The 26,316-nt window shown below is 40.3% G+C and overlaps 1 protein-coding gene and 1 long non-coding RNA gene across 10 annotated transcripts in view; one reads left to right on the forward strand and one right to left on the reverse strand.

Annotated features, from left to right (window-relative positions):
- The window catches only part of LOC311265798, a 231,431-nt gene that overhangs the window by 51,614 nt on the left and 153,501 nt on the right, over positions 1 to 26,316 (reverse strand). For 3 of the 8 annotated variants that reach the window (XR_014623620.1, XR_014623621.1, XR_014623622.1), the window contains one exon: positions 1,657 to 1,765. The exons of the other annotated variants lie outside the window; for them this stretch is intronic. This is a non-coding gene — a long non-coding RNA (uncharacterized lncRNA). Of the gene's footprint in view, positions 1 to 1,656; positions 1,766 to 26,316 lie in introns of those variants that run through there. 8 annotated transcript variants of the gene reach the window in all.
- Positions 1 to 26,316, forward strand: part of LOC311265797 (chemokine-like protein TAFA-2) — an 82,054-nt gene that overhangs the window by 41,187 nt on the left and 14,551 nt on the right. Inside the window, exon 2 of one of the 2 annotated variants that reach the window (XM_084367800.1) lies at positions 1,272 to 1,372. In XM_084367800.1, coding sequence (XP_084223926.1) covers positions 1,273 to 1,372 — 100 coding nt within the window. In that variant the 5' untranslated portion in view covers position 1,272. Of the gene's footprint in view, positions 1 to 1,271; positions 1,383 to 26,316 lie in introns of those variants that run through there. The other variant, XM_084367801.1, reaches the window with a different exon arrangement.

Below are 26,316 nucleotides of genomic sequence, written 5' to 3' on the forward strand. Positions count from 1 at the left end.
TGCATGTTGTATCTTAGTCTCATATGTTTGCTTCTGCTTGGCTTGCCTCCTGCAGTTATTTATTCACTCACTGACAAACGTGTGTATACAATCCTACTTACAAAAAACAAGTTTCCCTGGTGGAGAAACAGTTTGTTTGCCTGTTGTGGAAGTTTCTGTGCTGTGCAGCGCTCAAAATATTAAGTTGTTATAAGGTTGTTGATTAATAAAAGAAACACATTTCTTGGTTGTTCTTGTTTTATATTAGACTGCTTTTATGAGTTTTGTTTGTTGGAAAGTTTTCATTAAATGTTTTATTAGAGGGTTTATTGCCTTGTTTGTGAGTCTGTGTTTGCAAGTTCTCAACAGACATTTGTCAGACCTGAGTAGGCTGTTGAAGCTTTAGTTTGCATTACAATAGTCTTCACTGAGCACCAACAGATGCCATCATTTGCACCCATCCAAATTTACAAACACATACACAGTATTTAATCTGTATTAACAGAACTTGTCTCATTAGTGCTTTTAACTTTGTTTTCCTGTTGGCTGTCAAGATGGGGAATTAAACCGTATTTGCTGACCTATAAGTATAGATAGTCTCTGAACTTCTGTCTTTCATTCCTTTGTTCCTCTCTCCCGTCTCTCCCTCTCTTTCTGTGTCACTCACCCCCTCTGTTTGAATATATTTGCAGTCAACAATATTTGCAAAGCGCAAAAGCGTCGTCCAAGTGATTAAAAATATGACTGTTCTGAGTGTGATTTGCGAGGCGATGAATGAGACAATAAAGCATCATATGAAACAACAAACGTTTTTCTATTGTAACACGCTATATATCATCATATCGCACAGCCTTAAGCTAAAGTATCGGAAAAATTTTGACCTGATGATGGAGCTTGATGAAAAGTCAGGGAATGTCCTGCCTAAATTTCAAAGCTATCCATCCTAAAGATGTCACAATATTTCACTCAAAACCACAAATGTCAACCTGGCGGGGCCAGAGGAAAAGCTGACATCTCACCAAGGTCATCAAGATTGATCTTATTGGGACCTTTGATGGATGTTTGTACAAAATGTTTTGGCAATCCATCTAATAGTTGATTTTTCAATGTTGACCAAAGTGCCATCCTACTCTTGTCAAGACTATAAAGACAGTAAAGAGGATTTATGAATCTGCACTGACATGAAACCAACATTTGGAAAATGTAATACAACGTACAGTATATTCTGTTTCTTTTGTTTATGTCTGTGTATTCCCTAACGGAGTATGTGTGTTTTTGTTTCTCTCTGGCAGAATGCGGGAACGGGGCCCTTGCATTTGTGGAGTAGGTGTGTGGAGTCTGCTGCTGTCCCTCTGTCTGGCCTCCCTCACACATGCACACAGGAGCCACACAGGTAGGTCGATGTATGTGTTTATGTCCTTTCATGTGTGTGTGTGTGTGTGTGTGTGTGTGTGTACAGTACATAATCCTGTCACTTGGTCAGTGTCTGTGTGCTGCATTAATGATATTGGATCTTTTGTGGATTACTACTGCAGGCAGCCTCTGCGGCCAATTTGGTTTTTACGTGTTGTAAAGTTGGAGTGAATAGGCTGTGTGCCTCCCGAGGGAATGCAGCGGTCAGATTCGCAATGAAATACAAGACCACAGAGGCTGGTTGCCAAGAAGAACATACAAAAAGTTCTTTATTAAAAGGACGAGGAACACAAGTAATCCAGCAAGGTCTTCTCAGTTCAGGGGCTTTCACGTCTTTGCAGTCACATCAGAGTGGGGCGACTCTCCAAAATGCCTGTAGGTTACAGCACAGACAGCAGGCAGTGAGCCTTGTGGATTAGGAATCCCTGGATGCGTGGTACCCCTCCCCTGTGAGCCAAGTGGCTGAGTCACTAGCATGATTGAGCCCTGAGGCCTCTCACTTCTTTTCAGTTCATTTCTCATGTGAAGGTTAGGTATCTTCGTCTATGTGGTACACAATGATCAGCTGTCTGTGACATGGAAAATTACCTCCCTCTAGGAAAAAAGGCTTTAATAGAGCACATCACACCTGCTACTGTACCTGTGTGTGAATAAGAGCTTTTTATGTGCCTGAGGTCATGCTGATCACTTACCTCAGTCTGTGGGTGGAAATATGAATATGAACACCTCTCTGAATCTTTGTGAAGCTTTCAATGTTGAGATTTTGTTGAAAAGGTGTCAGAGAGCCAAAACTCAAAGATCAGTTTATTAGTTGTAGTAGCTTCATGCTTTTTTATCCCAGTACAACAAACCTAGAATAAATTCTGCCTTCATGAAACTTAAACTCAGTGTCCACTTCCTATATTATTGTTTGGCCATAAAGTCTATTTTTGACATTAACTTAGAGATGTGATCATCCCTTTTGCTCAAAAGGTAGAAAACCTACAACAACCAGAATTCACTGCGATGCACTGGCCGAAATGAATAAGTGACGATTACAAAATCACCTCAGGATGAAAGTGATGATAGTGGGTTTTGTCTTTGGTTTGACTGCATATGAAAGGCTTGAAAATGTTACACTCTGCCTTTGGCTCTCGTGTCATGATAAAGTGGCATGCAGCAGCTGCCCTTCATCTGAACTGGTTGTCTTTGTTTGTCATTGTGATTGTTGCGTGTCTGCCATCACTGACGCTAAAGATATTTATACCGCAGTCAGTGTATTGCATGTCTAAACATCTGCCTCATAGCGATGTTCCATTAGCGGAGGGCTGAAAGGGAAAATGATGGATGAGTTTGAGCGTTTTCTTTAACCCTTTCAAAAAAACTGCAGCACCTTTGACGGATCGACATCGGTCCTTTGGCCTTCTGTGTACTAATTAAAAATTTCACATAATGTTAATACTTCTTGAAAGCTACAAGGTTCCATGGGTTTATTTGGGTGTTTGGTATGTGTGTGTCCTTGCTGGAATAGCTGGAGTACCTTTAACCATGGCTTTGTGTGTGTTTGTGTTTGTGTGTGTGTGTGTGTGTGTGTGTGTGTGTGTGTGTGTTTGTTGTCTCTGTTTGTGTGTAAGATTGACTCTGGCTGCAAGCCCTTCTTGACAAGGCAAGGGCAAACATTTTCATAAATGGGAGGTAGTGAAAAGACGCGGAGAAAGGATGCGGATGCTCTCTTATTGTGGAACATCACTGGGCTTCACTGAAGTGCTGAGGTCTGCGCAAAGCAACGAAAACACTGAAAACACCGGCTGAGAGAGATGAATACCAAAGTCACAAGATTAGGTAAAAGTTTGGTGTTTGTGGCTTTGTATCGTTGATGATTCTGTTATTTTTATCATAATATCCCCCGAATTAGTGGCAATAATGTTGGTGTTGGTATTTTAGCTCGACACGGTGGTATGAGTGTGCGTGGGGGGGCATGTGTACGGTCTATGTGCTCCTGTTAATGGCCGATTGATTGTGGAGTAAGTTGTAATTGGGGAGTTACAGCGTTATCCAGTTGCAGGTTGTCTGAGTGGGGAAAAACAGACGAGTAATCAGATAATTACTGAATACAATCCCTTAGGTCACTTCAAGGTTGACGCTCTCACACATACACACACCGTCTCTTTCTCTCACAGACACACATGCACACACACATGAATGCTGGCATGTAAAATGAATTTGATTGAAATATTCCCGGGGTGTCGGAGTGGTCATCATGGTAACGCACTGCATGATGTCTGCTGTAATTCTCGTCTTGTCCTTTTTTTTCATACAACTTGACTGTATTTGAAGCAGAGGTTATACAAAAGATAGTAATTATGTGTGTTAGGGCTCATACAGGATAGTATCTTCACAGATGACTGACAAGTGAATTAAATAAAAGTGTTTTTAAAAAAAAGATAAAATTGATTAAAATGTCAAAACAAAGATTAAAATGACAAGGAAATTTAATGAAATAGATTTAAAAATTCTAATAATAATAATAATAATAATAATAATAGACAGATAAAAGCTGAGCTAAAAACTAGATTAAATTGATTAATAGACCAAACAATACAAATACATAAAGAAAAAATCAATAAGAGGGATAAAAATAAATGTAATGATATTAAAAAATAGTAAAATAACTTGCTGTCTTGAGTCATGACAGTCATGAACTATGACATGAATAGTTTCACTGTATGCGCACCTTCCACAGTTTATACGACTGTCTAAATTCCAGTTGTCTATTTAGCTGAGGCCACCTAGAAGTGAATTCTTAAATATTTTTTGGGGGGGCTGTCTGTGCCTTTTATTAACATCTGGTATTAACAGTCCATAGCTATATATATACAGTATATATATAACCTGTATCTTCCTCTGATCTTGCACATGGTCAAACGTGTATTATTCTTGCACATTAAGTCCTAAAAAATGTTTAAATTATGTATTAGTCTTCCAGCATTTTGCAGGCAAACAAATATTAAATCGCAAAACCACAAATTGTCCCTAATCTTGAAAAAAAAGGAAACAAAAGAGAAAAAAAGGAAAAGAAATCAAGATCTTATTTTTTGGCCATGTCTCCTAGCCTTAATGTGCGTATGTGTGTCAGTGTGTGTGTATTCGTGCTCTTGCCACCAGCTCAGGAGGCATGTGCTGACAAGACAGCTGTGGCGACCTCAGGAAGAAAGTGGAAGGGGCTGAGAAGTGGCAAAAGAAGTCTCAGCATGTGTGTATATATTTGTGTGCGAGTGCGTGTGAATGTGTGAGTAAATGTGTATGCGTGCCTGCCTGGCTTTTTATCTCTCAGGCCAGAGCAGAAAAAGATGTTTCTCCTTTGCCTCCGCTGCCTCTCCATCTGTTAAACCATCCATCCTGCTGTCTTTTTCTCTTATTCGCATGCTTTATTATACACATCAGTACAGCACTGTGTGAAAGTTACAGGCTTTATACCCTGACCACAGAGCTCTAACACTCTTAGTGGACTACAGATCTCCTGCAATGAAGACATCTTATTTGTCGAGAAAGTCGAGGCCTTGGTTAAATGTCTCAGTTGCTTTGCCAATAGTCTTGGAGAAACAGCTTGGCTTGGATTTTGAAGTAAAGCGGAACGGCGATTATGCTGATCCCTTCACCACACACTGTCGAGTCATTGATTCACAGTCTATAGGCTGCAATCTCCATACATCGCCACTGATTAGAGTCTACTAAGAGTGTAACTTATTCTGAAAGGCATTGTGTCTGCCAGGAAGGGGAAACAGAGACGTAAGGACAAAGATGTACAGGGACGTTAAGATGCATGTGCTAAACCTCTGTCACACAAGCTCAGAGGGACATGTGCGTTCAGTCAGGCCTGCAGTAAGAGCACACGGAGAGACACACACACACAAACACATGCTCACACACTAACATGCATGCACACTGAAAGAGGCTCTGTAATGTGATGTGCAGAGACAGGCTGTCTGCCCTCCTTAGAGGCAGCTCCACAGTGAAGCTGCACTCCATGCTTGGCCTAGAACATGGCTCCATATGGCAATTGGCAAAATTCAAGCTGAAAATTACAAATGTGAAATTTTTCATGCTGACAAATAATAGACAGTGTAACAAGTGGACGGAGCTTTTTGGTGTGATAAAATGTGCCTTAAGCCTGCTTTCTTTCTGATGGCCAGCAGCGGGTGACTGCTCTGGTTTCAAACAGAAGTCAGATTTTGTGTAAGCTGATGAGAAAATGACCATACTTTTCATTCGTAACAGTTTTCCATTGACTTAATTGTAGCGGCTGAGACACACATCCTGCGTGACCGTTGCTTGTAAGAACGTCTTGCTTTTCATTTCGGCAGCCAGCCAGCGTGAGCAGCGTGTTTCATGTGAGGCTTCAGCGGGGCATCATCTTAAGATTCAGAGCCGTGCCAGTTTTTCCCGCGACACGCACTTTTCTCAGCAGAAATAGACCTGAAAACAATCTTTTGTAGGTTTCGGATGGTTAATCAATTTAATCAACTTAAACCTCCTCATCAGACTCTACCACTAGCTACAGACCTGTAACGAGTGATGGCTTAGCAAGTAGTTGACATTAGCCCAAAAAAGGGGCTAGGGACCAACTGATTTTTGCTGCCTCTCTTTGTCTTTAGTCACCACTCTGTGATCTTGCTCAATTTCACGCCAACAGGACTATCTGATTGGTTAAACATCAAGAATAGAGTAATATTAATGCTGCAGACACTCCAGTGAAAGAGCGGAGAAGGACATGAAGACAGCAGATATTGCCAAAGTCACAGTCTTAATGTGTTTTTCTTTTCCCAGTTTCCCAGTTACACCACTAAAGATGCCTGAAGGCACAGCCTACGGGATTTAACTCAATGGAGACGAGAGCAACTACAGTACTTTTAAATCAGTTGCTCTTCCTAGTAGCAGTAAAACACAGCACTCTTCACTACAAGTCTGTATCAATATTTAGGGAATTGTTACTTCAAAATGTAACAGCTGCATATTGGTGAATATTGTACACTTAAAGCCAGCGTCAACACCTTTTAGTCCAGGCAGGTCATGACATGTTTAATGTTAATGCTTCTCATTATCAAATTACAGTTACATCGAATTTTGTCATACCCGTTTCCACTGATGACATCATGATCTTTGTCCCTTTGCCTTCCAGCGCCCAGATACCTGTTAATTATGATCTGTCCATTTGTTCATCATTATGGGTGTTATATCGTCTCTGGCTCTCTCTCTGCTCTCCGGTTCAGTTGGTGTTGACAAATTCCAAGGAACTACATTTGCATATACTAACCTTCACCAATCAGTGTGTCCTTGGTAACGCATGTGTTGTTTTAACTATGATGTATTCCGTTATTAAGGTGCCAGGAGTGCTTTTGATAGCTGGCCACAGGCACGCTGGCCTTTGTAGACGATCACAGGATAATCGTCTACGTTTATTTCTGCTCCGACATGATTCCATCGCATATTCAAGGGATGTGCTGATGAGAAATACATTTTCTAATGTCTGTCAAGCAGACTGCCTGGTTGCTGAAATATTGAACAAGAGCTTCACAACGCAGCCAAAATGGCTTTTCTACCAGGGGGAAGTGTGTTTATAGCTGTTATTTTCCACCAAGTGCAGAAAATTAATATCTATGAAAGGAGAAAGGTGATGCCAGACAGCGAGATGCTCTCTGCTGGGAGGCAGAGTGATTCATAGCCCATGCCTGAAGAACCAGGTCGACAGATAAACAAAAGCGGACTGTGAGGGTGTGATTGGGTTACTAAGGATCAGCCGTGTGCTGTGAATACGACTGAACTATGTAAATGTTCTTTTGTGTTTGGCACTTAGTGTGTGGTTTCGGGGCAGTGGTTCTAGATGGTTCATCCTATATGGATTATGATGGATGTTGGTATTAATGACTGTGCACAGAAGGATTAAAGATCATGTTTCATGTTTTATATATAAATGACTGTCGCACAAAATATATTTTTCAGTGCACATTGTATATAAATGTAAAAAATTAAAAGATAAGGTTCACAAATGTTGGTCTGATACCCACAAATATTCCTTGTTTCAACTAAATGTAATAGAAAACCTCATATATATATATATATATATATATATATATATATATATATATATATATATATTCAAGTATCTATAGACTATAGAAGTAAATATAGACTATTGAGCCTACATTTACAGACTGTTAGTTGCGTGACATTCACTGCATTTGCGTTGAGGTATTTCCCAGGATGGATAAAAACTATGACTTTCTATGAACTAATAGAACTAATATAATAATATACCATAAACAATATAATACACATTTTAAAGCTTTTACTACGAAGCACCAACATCAGGAAAAATGTAGTTTTCACCTGTAGTAACTTAACAAAACTCCCAAAACAGCTGAAAGAGAACATGATGAAACAGTAAAATACAACAGATGTCTAAATGTACAGTTCATACAGGGATGCAGGAGAGAAACTAAAGAGATTTGGTTAGCCTCAGTCTTGCAATCACAACACATGCTTGTTTGAGGGGGAGATGGGGGTTGCGACCGGTCAGCCGTGGTTGCGATATGTAACTGCAGGGCTTCACGCTTTGACCCCAGTCCAGAGAGGGTCCCTGGCACTGCTCAACTCAGCGTGGTAAGACTGGTCATGAAAAAGCAAATCAGCGTGGCACCGTTTGACTCGGCACAGCAAAAAGTGCAACTGGAAAGCCCAAGAGGAATCAGTTGAGATATTTTTGTCTGGACCACAGTGATGGACCAACCAACTGATCGTCAGACACGCATTGCCATCCCTTGAGTGACGGCACTAAAAATGTGTTGTGATGTGAAATATACTGTGATCCATGGTAACCTAAAGACAACCATGTACAGTGCGCTGTTGTATGAAAGTCTTGATGGACAGATTTGTATGTAAAGATACCATTCGCTCAATGATACAGAAAGAAATGTAATCAGAAACCGAGCATTTGTTGTACCTAAGAAAGATCCTGGGGAAGATGCAGAAGAGATTCATGTGATGCACCCACACAGAGAGTTTAACCTTCAGAATTAATGATAAAAGCATTTACAGTAGGTGTCTGGGTGCTATGGTCACTGTCTGTGTTGGCACTAATTGGTGTAAATGGAAAGTTTCCTCTGGCTGCATGGTGAGATTACCTCATTGGGGCCCTCTCATTGAATTCATTAGTGCTAATCGTTACCTGTTAGCTCACCAGCCAACCCCACACAGACCCAGCCAGGTACATCTGTGTGGTTTCTTAAGCAAAACTAAAGCCTCTATTGACTCTCTGCCTGTGGTTAAGCCACTGTGTGCAACTCGAATGGTAACAACAGTCGTGTGGATTAACATTTTGGCAAGAGAACTACAGGGAGACGTGTTTAAAATCGTAAAGACTAATTAGCCTTAATTGCAGTTTTTACAAGTCATAAAGTAATTCACTTTCCATTAAATCCATCTATCTTTTGGTCTCTGAGTTTTGAAGTCTCCCTCCCTCTCCTTCGCCGTTCCGCTACCACTCCATTCCTCTCTTTTGCCCTCTGTTTCATATTCTCTCTATCCTCCTCTTCCCAACTTTTACTTTATTTCACAGCTATTAAACCAGGAAATTTCAATCAGGTAGCACAGCGTGAATTTCTGCAGGGGCAGGAGAGAAAGAGTGAACTTTTATTTAATGCAGCCGTTCTCTCTTTTCTCCTCTCCACCTCCATCTCGTCTGTCTTTTCTTCCGCAGCTGAACTCAACCTTGGCTCTTTATAGTTTATGATTCAATTTCCAATTTGTCCTCCAGAAGTATTTGCCTGGTGGGCGGTGCAGTGGTTTTGTTCTTATGTGTTTGTACAATACTCGACTTTGGTATTCATAGAAACACAGTCTTACGGATACATGCATTTGAATTTCCAATTTTGTGTCTGCAATTCTGTAGGCTTTATTTTACATGAAAGTCACATTGAGATGGGGATCGCTCTTTCAAGTAAGCTCTTGGCAAGCGAGGAGAGATGCTCTGAAATATGTATAACCAATACATACCATTTCCTTTTATCAGAGTCAAGGATGACCAGAGGAGCTTAGTTTGGGACTTGAAGGTTGTTGGTTAATCGCACCCCTCAGACAGAAACCTATACATCGAAGAATAGAGTTATCCCCAGTCATCAAGGCATACAAGTACCTGCAAACTTGTGGGGTTTTTTTATTTTGTAATTACGAAAATAACAAAAAAGTGAGAGCTTTTTTGTTTCACATTTACAGTCTTAGCTAGTACAAACTAATCAGTATTATCTAAGTTGAGTGAACTGTTACAGGAGTATGTGTATTATTTATGTGCCGTTATATTGTGGTCATTAATTCTTTATTGAGTTTCTGAATAACTTTTGCTTGCCTTTTTATTATATTCTCTATAGCCTGACCAATACTGGATTTCGATACTATCAATATTTGGGAGGGCAATCAAATCTAACGATAGCATTTTTAAAAACACAACAAATAAACAATCTTTATACGGATCCCTGATGGACAAACTATGCAATGTAAAAACTGTAAATTAACACAAACCTAGTTTTAAAATGGGCAAGGTGTAGGCTTACATCAAACCCATTAGTCAGCAATAAGCTGATATTGGTCAATATTTCAACCAAAATTTAACCAATTTATCAGTCTAGTTTTAATATGCCAATGCCTTTTTTGCTTGTATTGAAATAAAAGACATCCTTTGATTAAAAAAAAAGCTGAATTATTATAAATATCTGTGATCTCTTTAGTTGCACAGACATGAGTAGGTGAGTACTACTCTTGATGCAGACAAAGAAGAAGAGGAAAAAAAAAATTTGGAATAGATCCAGATATGTATTTTCGCGGTTGCCATTAAGATGTCTTATCTTAAACTGATATATTGTCTGAACTGATTATCCTGTCAAGGATTATGGGCCTGGATCTAATAAGGGAAAACAGTGCTCCATTCATTCCTATGAAAGCTGCTCAGTGGCACATGAAGCCAAAAACTTTCTGGGTATGAAAGTTACCCCGATTTTCACATTGCGGCTCATAGACAAGAAACATGGTCCACGCGAGTCCGCAAGTAAGCGTCTGCCTATCCCAGCTGGCACAGATGTGTTTCCCCAGTCAGCATACTCCACCTGCTCTCTTACACACAGGTGGAGGTAACAAATGTCCACAAAGGGGGGATATAGCGCTAATCAGAGAGTTACTATGATGGCAGTAGTTAACAAACATTGTGTCTGTGGTGGAATGTGTACTGCTTTGCCTACTGCACAATGGAGCAGAAGAAGACCCAGCGAAGGAGAGAAGAGAAGAGGTGACGGAGTGCCTTAGATATGCTTATGCATGCGGACATGTTAAGCTAGAGCTTCGTCAGATTGGTTAGCCATGGTTGTTTTTAACGGAGGTGAACCAAACATATGGGCTCAGCTTTCTCTTGTTGTTCCATGCTATAGTACCAGCAGGCTGCAACGCTCAGACTGAGAAAGTTATTTTGGGCCAGTGTACATGACATGGTTTATGTCAACTTGGCTTCACAGCCCACCGTTGTTCCTGAGCGCTTGGTTGTGGCGGACTGGAGCCTATCCCATCATGCTTCGGGAAAGTCCACTTTCTTTATATAGCCTGATCACAATCACTTAAAAATCAAAAATTTGCCTCAAGGAAATTTACAGTCTGTACAGCTGGTACAAGCTGGACCAGCCAATCTATTACACAACTAGAGAAATCTTGATGTGTAATGTGGACTGTAAGGAGAAACAAGAGTGACAGAAAGCACTTTACAAAGATAATTTGTGGAGGTACTGTACATATTTCATCAAGTAAACTGTTGTTTATTATTTGTATATTTGAGAATTAGCATTAAAAAACATGACTCCCAGAATGTCATCCTGTAATTTGCAGTCAAACAGTCACACTCTCAGCATATTAAAGCATCTTGCTTTGTCTCCTTTGGGTCCATTTGCCCCCCAGTTCCCTCCCCTTTTATTCTCTGTGTACACAGTTTCTGATTTACAGTCTCATGAGATTCTATAAATGACCAGATGCTTGGCAAGGAAACAAAAGTCTGGATGTTACCTTTTGAACCATTTAGATATTTGAGACAGGCTTTCAGGAGAGGCAGGAATCCATCCAACGCTTTTGTTCCTTGGCCATGTGTTTATTTGTACCCAAGAATGGTTTGGAAGGATTAGAGCTATTACACTGTGTATCACAACCCAACAATGTTCTTCACCAATAGCTTCTTCGGTTAGTGCTCATGGTTCCTGAATGCTGCCTGTCTTCAGTTGGCTGGATGTAGAATAGAATAGCCTCTTTCCAGAGTTTTCCCAGTAGAGCTGGCATGCTTGAAGCTATGTGAATAATGGATGAAACATGCTTACCCTATATAGAAGCTCCATATAGCATGTGGGCAGGGGAAGTGTAGCAATACTTTCCATTTTCCAAAACAATCATTCATTAAAAGCAGACCTTCAGAAAGGTTTCCATTAGGTTCATGCAACTGTAATGGACCAACATGGTTAGCAGATGGCCACCAATGCAGGAGAAACACCGAATACACAGCTCAATGTAAACTTGGCACCGGTCTTGGTTGCTCCGATAAAAATATGATTGTGGAAATTTTTGTTATTTGGCTAAGCATTGTGAACAATCCCAGCGTCTCCAGTGTAGCACATTTTTAGTGGATTAGCACGACCATATTTTGGTCGTTCTAATGCTAATGTTGATATAGTAAACAGTATGCATATGATCGTGCTTCTGTGTGCTTGCACTGTGGAGAGCAGCTTTAGTATTCTTTACAGCAGCTCCAGAGCCATGCACTGATGGATGGGGTGCTCTTTACTTTACTGATGTACTGTGATCAATGCTGATGCAAGGAAAGAGAGTGTGGGAGAGAGAGAGAGAGAGAGAGAGAGAGAGGGAGAGGGAGAGAGAAAGAGAGGTAATTTGCTGCCTCTGCAAATCTCTCTCTCTCCTGTCTCCCTCTCTCTCTCTCGGTCTTTTTGCATTAATCCTCTCCTCTCTCTCGGTGAGTTTCCCACTCTGTTGATCCTGCCAGTATCTGCATATGCTGCACTCTCACCAACATCATCGCCTTAACAGATATGACACAGTGTTTCCTTGCATAGCATATGCTGCACGGGCAACTTTCAGCAGATTACTAGATTATAGATTAAGTACATAAAGTTGCGTGTGCGAGAAAGTGTGTGTGTGTGTGTGTATTGATGCACCGCCCTTTCCAGCATAGGTCTTTAAAAAAGGACACAAACATGTTTGTCTAACTGTCCGGCCTGGCCTCTCATGTTGCCTAAATGTGGTTAAGAGGCTTTTATTTTTAGTCTTTTACTGTTGTGAGTTAAATAAAACAGCAGTAATGCAGCTTCACTAATCCTCTCACACAACTAATCCTAGCAGAACACCACTGTAAATACTCTGTGGGCTGCATTAAAGCACAAATCACTCAATCCCTCACTGAGTGTTTTATGCTTATTTTGGTTCAGATTAATAGAAATTCTTCCATTTTTCATCTGTGAGAGAGATAAATCCCGGAAATAACTGGGCTTCCTTTTGGACTTCTGATATTTTTTGTGTGGCCTGTGTGTGTGTATGTGTGTGTGTGAGAGAGATAGGTGTGTGTGTGTGTGTGTGTGTGTGTGTGTGTGTGTGTGTGTGTGTGTGTGTGTGTGTGCATGCATTTTTGTGTATGTATTTTGCTGCAGCCAGCACTTACAGTACTCATTACTATGAGAATCAATACAAGACTCAGCGTGCTTCAGACAGACAGCCATGTATATAGTTCTGAGATGACCTGCACAGGTACTTCTTCACATCAGGGTCAGGATACTGTCGATGCCAGTCATTTGAGGATTGTATGGGTTGCTTTAAACTGTACGATGCGTCATCAAGGAAGATGATAATGATTCATGTTTACAAAAAGCAGTCATTTGGTCTCTATCTGTTAGGGATGCACAATATGGATTGTTGTCAGCTGAAAAAGATAACTGATAATGAACTGCTTCACTCAGCTGACACCGATAAGTTATATATATAATTAAAAATTTTTATATTTTAAGAAGTTTATCACATTTAGTTTATTTACACCTACTGTAAGTGTAAGAAAGGCTAGGATACAGTACATGTTTCATAAAGTGCAATTGCGTTGTCTCCCTCTCGGTCCACACCAGTGACAAGATGTTTATCCTATCTGCGCTTCATATCCTCACCAGATTGTTACCCATCATTCACACATTTTATTTAGCTCAATTTAAGTTTTAATGTGTTTATACTGAACCTACAACTGGCCTACCAACAAGAGTTCTCCATTGTTATCCTACTAGTCAAACCAGCACAGTCTTGAAATACTGAAGCAGGATGAATTTCTTTTTGACTCATTTATGCTCAACAAGTTGGGTTGTGTGCCAACTTGTACAAAATGTAATTACAAGGACATGTGAAGTGCATGGTAACCCCAATTAATCAATCAGAAAATTCTAAAAAAGGTTGCATCTTCAATATTTTAATCAAAACAAATTGCTGTTGTGGAGTTTAATTACATAAACCACTTCAAATGATTACTAACCAGGCACTTCCTGCATGGGGTGATGTTTTTGCTTTTATGTGCTCACAAATAACCAAAATCTCACAACATTGATCATGTTGTATGTGTAAATAAAATCCATCTAGGGGAAAAGTAAGGATAAACATTCAGCTTAATTTGGATGCAATGCAGCCCACAGCTTTCTTTGGATCTCCGGAAACAATGTTTGCAGATTGCACCTTAGTGAGAAATAAAACAAATACTGTTGTTAAGAAAACTCAAGAAACTGTGAAATGTGTATCAAATAAATGAGTGTTTTTGTATTTTCATCTCCAAATGAAACTCTGCCACTGAGTTCTTTAATATCTCCCCTGGTGGGTCTGAATTGAATTATACAAGCTGCCTCTAGCAAATACAAAATATTTGTTGTGCTGCAACAGGTTTGGTGTGATTTCCTTGAACAAAAAACAAAATGTTTTCTTCCTCCAGTGTTGTGAGGGATATGCAAAAAGGAAAAACCACTTGGGGAACGTCCTGCCTCTGTTAAAGGCTGTGCACACCCACACAGATGTTTTCAGTCAGTCTGCTGATTAACCCTCCACTCAGGTTGATGTTGGGTGGAGCTATGCTTTAAACACAAAGTTGTCCCACCTTAAGGTGCAACAGAAGAGATGTCAGTCAAGCACTTTCTATATGTGCCCACGCAGTCCTAAGGAGAGATCTTATCAGGCAAAGGTAAGTGTAGGTGTACAGGATGCCTATAGGGCCTTTAGGGGCCCTGCACACCCACACAGGTGTTTTCAATTATCCTGGTTAATTAGAATGCTAGTCAGGTTGAAGCTGGATGCAGCTATGCTGGGTTTTATGTGATGACAAGAAAATCTATGTACTAATAAGTGTGTTAAAGGTGTAAGATGTTCATCCCAAATAGACCTCTTTTCATGGCAGGAGTTTACCACAACTGAGACAGACTTTGTTGACGACGGCTCAACTGTCTCACCTAAAATATAGGCAGTCATTTTTAATATTGTGAGTGTGAACGGGGTACTAAGGCCAACAGGTGCTGTTTGCTGGACAGAGCTGACCAGTCAATGAAATGCAAGGGCATGCTTTCAGACGGTGTTTACAACATATCTACAGTACTGATGTGGAAAAAAAAGTATTAAGGTAAATTCAGACCAGGGTTTGCTTGGTTTAATTAATTTTCCCCATGTGGCAAAAACGCAGGACAGGAGAGCAAAAATAGTTTCGTAAACCTGAAAGTTGGAAAAGCTTACATGGCTAAAGGGTTAATAATTACATTTACCTCCTTCTCTGCTTCTTGCTGTTGTCTCATTGCTGTTCTATTAACAAGAGAAAAACAAAAAATATTTTCAAAGGAGATTAAATGAGGTCAGCCCCAGTTTATCAAAGTTGCTGCGGTAGTCGGTGTGTTTTCCAACATACATTGATTAAATTACTTGCCCACTCCCCCCACCGTTGTTTTGCTTTTTACGGACGCCACAATAATAAACTGAAGGTGTGTGATCCATACAGCAACAGAGTCACATTTCACTCATGCCCAACTTATGCCCGAAAAGCAAAAGCACCTAATTGACAATATTTCTGATATAAACCCAATTCAAATAGCAATCTGATAACATTAATGAGGGGAAATCAGTTGGTTACCTCACTGAGAAGTTGAAGGTGTACAGCCTGTCGCCTTCAGCTGTTTTTTCATGAGAATTTAAGACACAATGTGTTGCAGCTGCCCTGATGGACTGTAGTGCTGCTACACTCTCATTCATGGGCTCTCATTATGTTCTTCTTTGGTGCGGCTGAATCTCGTGCAACATCTACAGTAGTAGTCAAAGTCAGTGTTACCAGTCCATACAGGTCTTAGGCCTCATATCAAACTGGTTTGAAAATGTTTAAATTGGTCCGACCCTATTTCAAACTGATGTCAACAAATGCTAAAAAATGTATGTTGTTTTTGATGAAAGAGAGTGGTAAATCACTGAACATTGCATTTCCTGTGAGTAGCCTAGCTCCTCATAAAAGTCAACTTGTGTTTCACCTGTTAAATGCTTTGAAGCTGCAACAGCAGGAAATGTTAGTTTGCATTATTAATAACTTAATACAGCACTTTACAGCCTTATGTACCAGGTGACAACAGTGTTGTCACAGGCGGCAACCCTACTGAACTGTGGAGAGCCTGGCAACTTTGTGTGTATCAGATTGAACTCCAGATTTTCATCTCTGTAATTCACAATGAGGCCCAAATAAAGTCAATAATGGATCTTGTGTCATTGTAACCAGTTAAGCTGAATGAATTTACGTTGCTGAATGTCAAGAAATGTGGCTCAGAAAATTAAAAACACAGATGCCTTCCTGTACAAAATGGCACTTAACATACAGTAAAATGCTTCTCTAGTCTCATTGTTTTCCCTGTGATTTTGGAAGTTGCAGTAGACAGACTTAGAGCTTAAGTTTTCTCCTGCTGCGTACTAATAGCTCAACTATGGTGGTGCTTCAGTTTCCTTCCCACAGGGTCTTAACAGACACCAATCATCCCCGCAACACAAACTCTCCTCTCCTCTCCTCTCACACCATTTACAGTCAGAGCAGGCTGTGCTTTTTCTCTTCTCTCCCTCCTTTCTCATTCCTTCTCTTTGCCTTCATCTCCCCTCCCTCCCGCTTCTCATCTTTCCACCTCTGGCTCTGCTGCCAGCCAGCCTCAGACACACCAGGGTTTCCCTTTCATTTGGTAGTGAGGGATGGGATGAGAGACAGAGAGAGGCAAGAGAGGAGAGGGGTGGAAGGATGTAATGATCTGTCCTGATGAATGCAGTTAGAGAGAAAGTGCTGACGCAATGGAAGAGAGGCTTTAAGACGAGCCGAGCTTAACAGACCAATCACAGAGCTCATCAGATCAGCTGTCAATGTTCAACAGCCAATGAAGGTGTTTGAAATATGAACTTAGCATCCTTACCAAAGTTATTAATTGGGTAATTACGTTCTAATGTAATTAAGGATTAGCTGCAGTTGTTTGTTTTATTCTTCTTTTGCTGCTGTCAGTTATAAACATTAAAGTTTAAAAACCCTTATCATTGAAGGACAATATACAATCATGTTTGGTTTCCGCAAAGAAAGCTTCAATTAGTTTTATTAATGCCCTTGTCATCAAATGTGATCAATCTACACAAGACCACATAAACACTATGGTTGGATAATGGCAGGTACCTCATTATACAATACCACTGTTTATTGATTTTTAAGGGGCCGATTCAATATGAACAACACTTAATTTAATTCTGCATATTTTAACTCTACTCAGGAACAATATGTTTTTACTTTAGGGGGAGAGGGAAACTCATTTTTCTCCTGTAAACGGGCAGTAAGGGCGGTTGTGCTCTTTTCAGTCACATACGTATTAAAGTAGAATAAGATAACATAAGAAGATGACAAAATAACAAAATGGTCTGTATTAAAGGGCCTATTTGTAAGAAAAGTTGATTATTGAGTCTAATTTTTTTTTGACGATTTGGGAATGAGTCGTGTCTTGATAATGATATAATATTGATATCCTGCCCAGCCCTAATCAATACTGTCAGGAATATTATACAACTAGCTACCTTTACAAGCTATTGCTACATAGCAAACATTAGCAGCTCTTTACTTACTAGTCTAGAAAAACGTTAAGAGTTCGGCATCAACTTTACCCGCCAAGAGAAGTCTCGAGTAGTGGAAAGCAATTGTACTGTCTCTGCTTCTATTTCTGCTGAAACTCCCCTCAGGACAGCTCTACTTCTTCATTCTCTCATTTTAGACTGAGGGCAGACTGGATGCTACAGTGACTCACGTTTCTGCAACACAATACTGATGTTTTTTTGACTTAAAGTCAAAATTAATATTTCTTCACGTTCTCTAGATAGTTTTTAATGCTCTAAACTAGAATTCTTACATATTGCTCCTTCAATTTCCTCATCTCTAGTAAACATTAGCTCCACAAAAACAGTGAGAATCACTAACATTAGACCTAAAAGGTTCTCAGATGACAGCAGCACTGTCTGCTCCGAGTTGACTGGTGGTGTGTGGTGTAACATATGGGACTGTCCAGTCTTTCACAGAGAGTAAACAGGGTGATAGCAAGCCATTTATCTAGATCTGTGAAACGACACAGCTAGAAACGAAACCAACAGAGTGACATAAACAACAACCATAACTCTCTCACACACACATGCATTCACACGCACAAACTCCCGGCAACCTGTTAAAGTGAAATACACAGAGCTTGACGTTTACGAGTGTCCGTCGTCATTCCTTTGACAGGAAGAGAATTCAGACAGAATGAAATCATCATCAACGAGGCTGCTGTGCTATAGATCTCTCCTCTCCACTCTGTTCGCTGACTGACAGAAGAGAAAACTGGAGGAGGGGGGGTGCTTGGACTCAACACAATCATTGTGTTTCTGTCTTTATACTGGTCTGCCAGAATGACACAGAGAAGGAAAAAGAGAGACAGAGAGGCAGAGAAACAAAGCGAGAGACACCAGCTTCAGTCACAGAAATGAAAAGAGGCTGGCATTGCTCTGAGCTCCCCCCACAACAATGCACATTTGAAACCGCTGTAGGAGGGCAAAAACGATGCAAATGCTCCCGTGCGCTGAATAGGTTTCTTACTTCAGAGAGAGATAGAGAGTGGGAGGGGAAGGAGGGAGCGAAAGACAGAAATACAGATGAGCAAGGAGACATGGACATTCCCAGAGGGATCGTGAAAAGTCACCTCCAGTCAACAGTTAACAATTAACACAGGGTTTAAAACATGAGGGTCTCATGCATGCACACACACACACACCACAGGTTAATGGCTGAGTGGCAATGTTAAGTTAATACATCTGAGCATATTAACAATTTATACCCAATTCACCACCCTAATACCTCGCCTGAAGCACAAATTAGTACAAATTGTCTGCTGTGGGATGGTGGTGATGGTGGTAGTGGGGGCTACCAGCATGTCAGGTCATGGCATGTGTAACCAGACCCGCCATGTCACATGAGCTAATATCTTGCACAATGTAGCAAACGGACAGTGGTGTTGGCATGGCGGATAATACCCTTGTCTGTGCTGCATTAAAACTGCATGATCAGAACCAGAGGCGTGGTTTTGGAGGTGTAGGAGATGCGGGTGTAGCACAAGCTGTTCTCATTTCAGTGGGGATGATTAGTACGGGGATGAGTGGTGGTGGTGTGAGCATGTTACAGATGGAGAGGGTCAGCGGACGGCTCGTCACATCCTTAATGACACAATTGTCACCTTGTTGGGATGAAAGAGAGCCGGTTGCGTGACAGAAGTGAAGGGAGTATTAAATGCAATCGGAAATGGATGTTATGAGTATTTGATGGATTTGAGGCTGTTTTTGTTTCTGTGCAGGCTGGGGAGTGTAAATGGGTCAGGAGATTTTTCTGGCAAGGCACATGTTCTGACAGGGATGATCCCCTCTGTGTGGACCTCTACAGTATTTTGTTTTTCCTTTCAAATCTGAATTCCGATGAGCCATATCCCAGTGTTTCTTCTTCTCTCTTTCACTCTTTATTTTTGTCACATCGTGAGCGGAAACTACCGCTGTGAGCAAACACTTTCCAATTGTGGTCACTCACTCGCTCAGGGACGCTGAGCTGAGGGATGGTGTGTGATAGGACAGTGTGTGTGTGTTGTGTAGAATAGCCTTGGCCTGCAGTCTACGCTTTATCTGGTATTTATCTAAGCAGAGGCAATGGCGGATGTTTAAATTTTGATGAACTAATTTTGATCGATTTCCTCAATCAGCACACGCAATATCAAATTATTCGGCTTTTACTCCAGGTAAAGAGGGTGGGGACCATGGCCCTACTTCCGCCCTCCTTGCTCGTAACACACACATCTTCAAACTCTTCTGCCTCTATTTTGATCTCAACTACACAGCTCTAAAGTTTCGTGACTGGATCTTGCACAGCTATGATGCTGTCACGCTGACAAAATTCTGTCTCCTGACAAACTACTCCAAAATGTGTGGTAAAAGTGTTGTGGTAGTTCCTGCTACAACAGGTGACTCTATGAACACATTTTGCCATGATGACACATACAATATAAAAACGTTACCAGCCGAGAATCATTTTGGTCACTAATACAATTATTTTACTGGTTTAATGGCTATTTATTTACTTAAAGAGACTGCTCTCTCAAAAAGAACGACAGCATCAGTTAGTTTAACAAATGGCCAATTACCACCTTTAACCATGCGATTAGATTTTGTTTTATCATCACAATATATAGAATTACAATGTGAAATGTATCACCTGAATCTGTAGCCTCCCATGGCTCATTGTGAAGCTGTTAGAACCACAACTGTTATAGTTCACTCTCACCACTTGGCAGCTGTTTTCATCTCTAAGAACCCACTGCACACTACCTGCTCAGCACCAAACATCAGTCAGACACAGTTAGCAACTAGCTGGGGAACAAACTTCAGTGTTTAACAGCCAAAGAGCTTGATATTTCCCTCAAGAGTTGGTAAAGACCAGAAACGGAGCTTAAAAAACGAGTGAATTATTACCTCCGCCAAATAGATTTTCTTCCGTGTCTGTTTGATTGTTGGTTGGTTGGTTTGTGATTACACTAAATCTAGCGATGGATAGGTCCCAGCCCAGAATAGACCACATACAGTTTTGGTGCAGATCTGAATAAAGGGACAGGCTCTCTTAATATTGGGCATTTTAACATCTGGCATTTTTTTGTTAATTTCTCAGGGATCTTGATCCAAAATATCTGCCATATTTATGTGTCTGGTATCTATGAGTGAGTACAATTTGATGCAGATCCTAATAGAAATCTGGATCTAGCAGATTTAAATTTAGGCCTGATTGGACTGGACTGGTCACCCTTGGCGGAGGTATGCAAAGTACCATTCTACTTACATTCATCAGGTGACTGAGTACAAACACAACACAACTCAAATAACATATAATTAGGGTTGTGCTGATACCTATACCAATATAGGTGAAACATCTCTAATGATAAATTTGCTCCATGGCTGCTGGATGCGTAAAAAAAACAAAAACATGACCAACTTAAAAAGTTATAATGTAATCAATGTTCTTTTGACAACTTTCCACTGATCCCAAAGTAGCCAAAAAAATCTGTTATTGTAGCTTTAATAAAGTTGTTATCTGTGTCTTGTCTGTGTCACTGTGTTTTCTTGTGCTTCGTGAATGAGGGAACGTTCGGACAATTTTGCAGGTCAGAGAAAAGAAGATCTACTCCTGCTTTATGTTGTAATTTTGGTCATTTGTAACAGCAGTTTGCAGTCCTGCCTCCAGGCTAAGCAGAAGATAGACCTGAGTTAGATTGTCTCTAAATTTGTAGTTTAATTTTGTTTTGCCAAAATGATATTCATAAGGAGCTGCTTATTCAGAATTATTGTTCAATTTGTTCCTTTTGTAAAGCCATAATGAGATGGATGTCTCCCAAGCATAAAAATGTACTATTCTTTTAGACATATTGCTCAGACCAGTGGTAGCTGTACTGAGCTTGGAATTAACCATGATCTTAAATATACTCACGTGTGCCATGGCCTGGACGAGATTCATGCTGCTCTCCCTTTCCTCTTCCCCTGCTGGTCTCAAGGGTTATGATAACAGGGAGGGACATTAGTGTGTGAGAGGAGTCAAGCTCCTCAGGGGGTTGCCATTGATCAGTCTAGTCATGCACACACACACACACAGTCACACTGTTGTTTCTTCACTTATAAAATGAATTCATTGAGGAAAAAAAAAAAAACGGAGGTTCTCCTGCGTCTACCTTTCCTATCTTTATCTATTTCTCAAAAGAAGAGATGGATATTTGTATCCTGTACTTGTTACGTACTTAATCCTTGAATAATTAGACAGAAATGGCGTGGCAGTGGATGAGAAGAGAGGTGGGAAGGTGTTGTAGATATCACGCAGAAAGCATTCAGACTTACATTGGGACAGAATAGAAAACAGGGTTGAGGAAAGAGAAGACAGTAGTGGTCGAGTGTGCGTGCCTCCCTTTCTCTCAATGCTAATTTTCTTGGCAGGCTCTTAAACAGAATTTTAATTTGCTCTGTGTTTACGATTCATAACGAATGGTGCCATCTCAGAGGCCAATGTAATCTAATTATTAACACAAACGCATGGATGTACATGCACTGATGGGCACACGCACATGCACTGAGAAACGTACATTGTAATCTAATTAACTTGGCAAGCATTCTGAATTCATTTTCCATTTAAAAATATGCTCTTTGTGAATAGAACTCTATGGGCCTTGGGGAAAAGCTTAAATATTTATAGATACTAAATATGTGATTTATATAGTGCATCTATATGCACCATGTATACGTTAAGTAATTTGAAGCATCAGTTTCATTGTTTCTGTTACTCAAAGCTGAACCAAAAGGTCAGTTCACCTTTTTAAAAAACATCTATATTGTATATTTCCACTTGCCACACAGGCAAATTGTAAAGTTTTAAGTATACAACTCAATTTTACACTCCCAAGCTGTGCGTTTGGCTTCACTCGTCAACCCACTGTTTATGCTGCGTTCCAGTCAACGTCGGATGTCAGAATTTTCTAGAAATTTCCTAGAAATTTTCAACTTCCGACCTCCAAGTGTTACAGGTGTACAACACTAAAAGTTAACTTAAACTTATACATCAAGGGGGAGTGCACGTGAGGTAACAAACGCCATAATATGTTTTATTTCGCAGCACTTTTATATTTGGAAATGTATATAAATATTTTATTCACTTGCCTAATACAAATATTAGAGTCTACACATACATCCTACCCCCTTACAATGGGTGCTGCCATTGTTGTGTGACATCAGACAACTGCTCCCTCATGAAGTCGGGTAGATGGATGTGCTACGAGTTCACAAGTAGGAATTTGGACTTCCAGTAGCTTTCCCTTTGACTTTTTCTAGTACGAGGTCTGGTAAAGGTGCACTATGTTGTTTTGAGGTAAAACTTTGTTTTTATAACTAAAGAAAATAAATAAACACACTGTTTTCATTTTCATGACTGAGTAAACTGAATAAACAAACAGAGTAAAACAGTATGACATTGTGTTGTCCTTTAAGGTCTGTTTATATTTGCGGACCCTGCCTTTCTCACTTCAAACAGTTTTCTGGGGACCTTATATTCTTCTGAGAACAGATTGTTTATTCAGATATGGGAAAAAATATATATTATGTTTGTATTATTAACTCATTAATATTGTAAATATTAAAATTCTGAGTTGGAATTTATTCTCCAAAACTACATTGCGCCCCTTTAAGCAAGGTTCTTTAAGATCAGTGTCTTTTCTGAATCGAACATAAGCATACCATTGTAAATGATCTTACAACTAAGTTCAAGAATAAGTATAAGAACATTTTTGAAAATTTGGTCCCGATAGGACCAGATAACTGCACAGCGAATTCATTAGCATGCACTCAGGAAGTGGGTGGCACTTTAAGCTTGGTAACATAGAAACTACTTGCAGGTTGTCCAGTGTCTGTAGCTACTTTTGTTTGTGGCAAAATGGATACACAGAGTAAAGCAATATCTATGATGCTTCTTAATTGGTAGAGGAGGGTTGAATACTGTAAAATTGTATGGCACAAAAAAAACTACCCAGTTCCCTTCACTTCCTAAAAGGTCAGCACTGTAAAGATTTGCAACTGGCCCATTCCACAAGTTAACTCTCTCCAGTATTGCATGGACTGTCTTTGCCTCAGTGAGTTACGAGGATGCAATTGGATAATTCAACGGAAAATAACGATTTTGTTCTTAAATTTCTCTGTTATAAAGGTCGGGACATTTAACAGATGTGAAACGACTGACCCTGAACCATTTGAGTGTCACTGGAAGGAGATCTCGTCCATTTTTTGTTGCAACATTACTGTTTATATCTGCTGGTTACTAATATGTGTGTGTGTTTCCGTGTGTGTGTGTGTGTGTGTGTGTGTGAGAGGCCCCCAGTGGTAGGAATGACATTTGAAAGAAGTACCCCGCTGGGACCAAGAGAGCTATATCAGTGCTTTGTGCATGTCTGCAAAACACACATACATGCACACGCGCAGGCATGCCACCCACACATGCGCACACACACACACACACACACACACAGCTCCTGGTTGTTCAGAGTCAAGGCAATCTAGCAATCTGTCCATCTGTTAGTCTGTCACTAGCACGTCATCCTTAGTAAATGGGGTTAACAGCCACTGCTGTGTTAAGAGAGGCAGGGATAACAAGTCCTCATGCCATGGAGAGAGATGGGAGGGGGCTCAGAGAGGGAGCGAGACATCGGCAGGAAGAGGAAGAGACAGGGTGAGAGAGGAAAAACACGTTATAGAAAGTGTAAAAAATTCTCAGATTTAGGGCCAGTGATTGAGGATAATGGTTCGCTGCCCTGCTGAGTTTGCTGTGCAGAGCTAAGAGCAGGAGAGAGCCGAGGAAAAATGGGGTGCTGGAGTGGCTAAGAGAGATTGAGAAAAGGAGGGGTCATTTATGAAATAGCAGTCCGACGAGGTGGGACAGATGAAGAAGAGGAGGAGGAGGAGGAGGAGAGAGAAGGAGGAGATGGGAGGAGAGCAGAAATGGCTAGATGAGGTGGGAAAGAGAGATTGCACAGGAAGGTAGGCATCATTTATGAAGCAGAAAGAAGGTTGAATTCTCGTTTAGTAAATTTTTATAGTGTAATTTAGCATTATTACAAACATAAACACATGCACACACAGACACACACACACACATACACACACACACCGTGAAACAGTCCGTGGAGAATATAACATCGCTAAGTGTTTACATCTGTTCTTTATTTTATCAGCATACACAGAGATAAAATAACTTCTTGGCAAGTGTGTGTATTCCATGTGTTTATGTTTGTTTGTTTGTCCCTCTGTGTATGTCATGCAGTGAGTAATGCCTTATTTAGCTGAGTATTTATCAGAGTTTATCGGAGTCTGTGGCCCTCTGCCTGACTCTCTGTCTGGCAGATTGGTAATTATTAGCATTTCAGCACAACACAGTGTCAAACTGTTGACACCTCAAGCTGTACTCAGAGCTGGAGAGCAAACTAAACACTGTACACACATATGCCTTTTCAGTGCTATTCCTTGTGGCTACTTTATGTATTTTACACTCAAATCCTTTTTGCTCTATGATACAAAAGTCCAGATACAAAAAATGCTATTCAGTAAAAATCATACGATCATAGGTTTTGGGTCTACACCTGGCAGATGAAGGTCCACCAAGTTAACCAGTGATAGCATCAGTAACGTACTACAGTGTATATGAACATGGCGTGATGTCAGTAAAAGCATGTTGTTCCACTTTTTTGAACGTATGAAAAAGCATAGAGATAACTATAAACCTATACAGTAGATTGACAGATAACTGTTAAGCCGTTTTTCCATTACATCTGCCAGCCTGGCTCTACATGGGTTGGCTCGGTGCTGCAGCCTGGCATGACAGGGATTTGCATTTACTTAACTGGACTACATGCTTGAAGGTGTGTCTATACCAATGGCAAGCTTCTCTGCAGTCTGCTATTTCAGTTATATACACATTTTATTTCCTGTAACTTCTTCACAATAAAACCCCCCAGTTATTTAGTCATTTAAAAGCTTTTAGTAAGAAGCAGCTTTACAGGAAACGTTGCGTTTTCACCAGCAGTAACTAAACATGACACTCGAAATAGCTGAAAGCAAACACGATGACACGGCTAAACGTTTTCTCTCAGGTTTCCTGCACAAAAATGAGTTGAGTATCGATTTGAAGCAGTTGCGAGATGTCACCGCAGCCCGCTTGGAGGTGCAGCTTGGCTCAACTTGCAGCTGTAAAACTGGTGATGGAAAAGCACAGCTCGCAGCTTGGTTTGACTCGCCACAGCCAAATGTGCTGGAAAAACGACATTAGTGACGTTAGCTAGCCACACACGACTGTTAGGTTGCCATTGCTCATTTTTATACTTGTTGCTTGGATGAGATGCCAAAAATGAAAGTGAAAGCGAGCAGTAAAGCTCCAATCTCACTGCTGAATAAGGAATTTAAATCACAAATTAGAGAGACGGGTGAATGGTTATTGTGTGTATATGCAGAGCTTTTAAGCAGGCTAACTCGCTGGTTAAAAACACCTAAGAAATTATAAAAAATGCTATAAGCACTATATACAAAAACAAATTAACTAAAAATAAACTATTAATATATACAAAGTGAACTGTGAAAAGTGAAGTATTTTAACCAAGTTAAGGATGAAAAAACACTGAGATAGCTGTAAATAAATACTGTAGAGTTGGCACCGAAGCAAAAGGATGTGCAGGTGTAAAGCGGATATACAGAAATACAGCTTTGTTTTTTTTA

This window comes from Pagrus pagrus (assembly GCF_965226575.1).
Source record: "Pagrus pagrus genome assembly, chromosome: 11".
Taxonomy (NCBI): Eukaryota; Metazoa; Chordata; class Actinopteri; order Spariformes; family Sparidae; genus Pagrus; species Pagrus pagrus.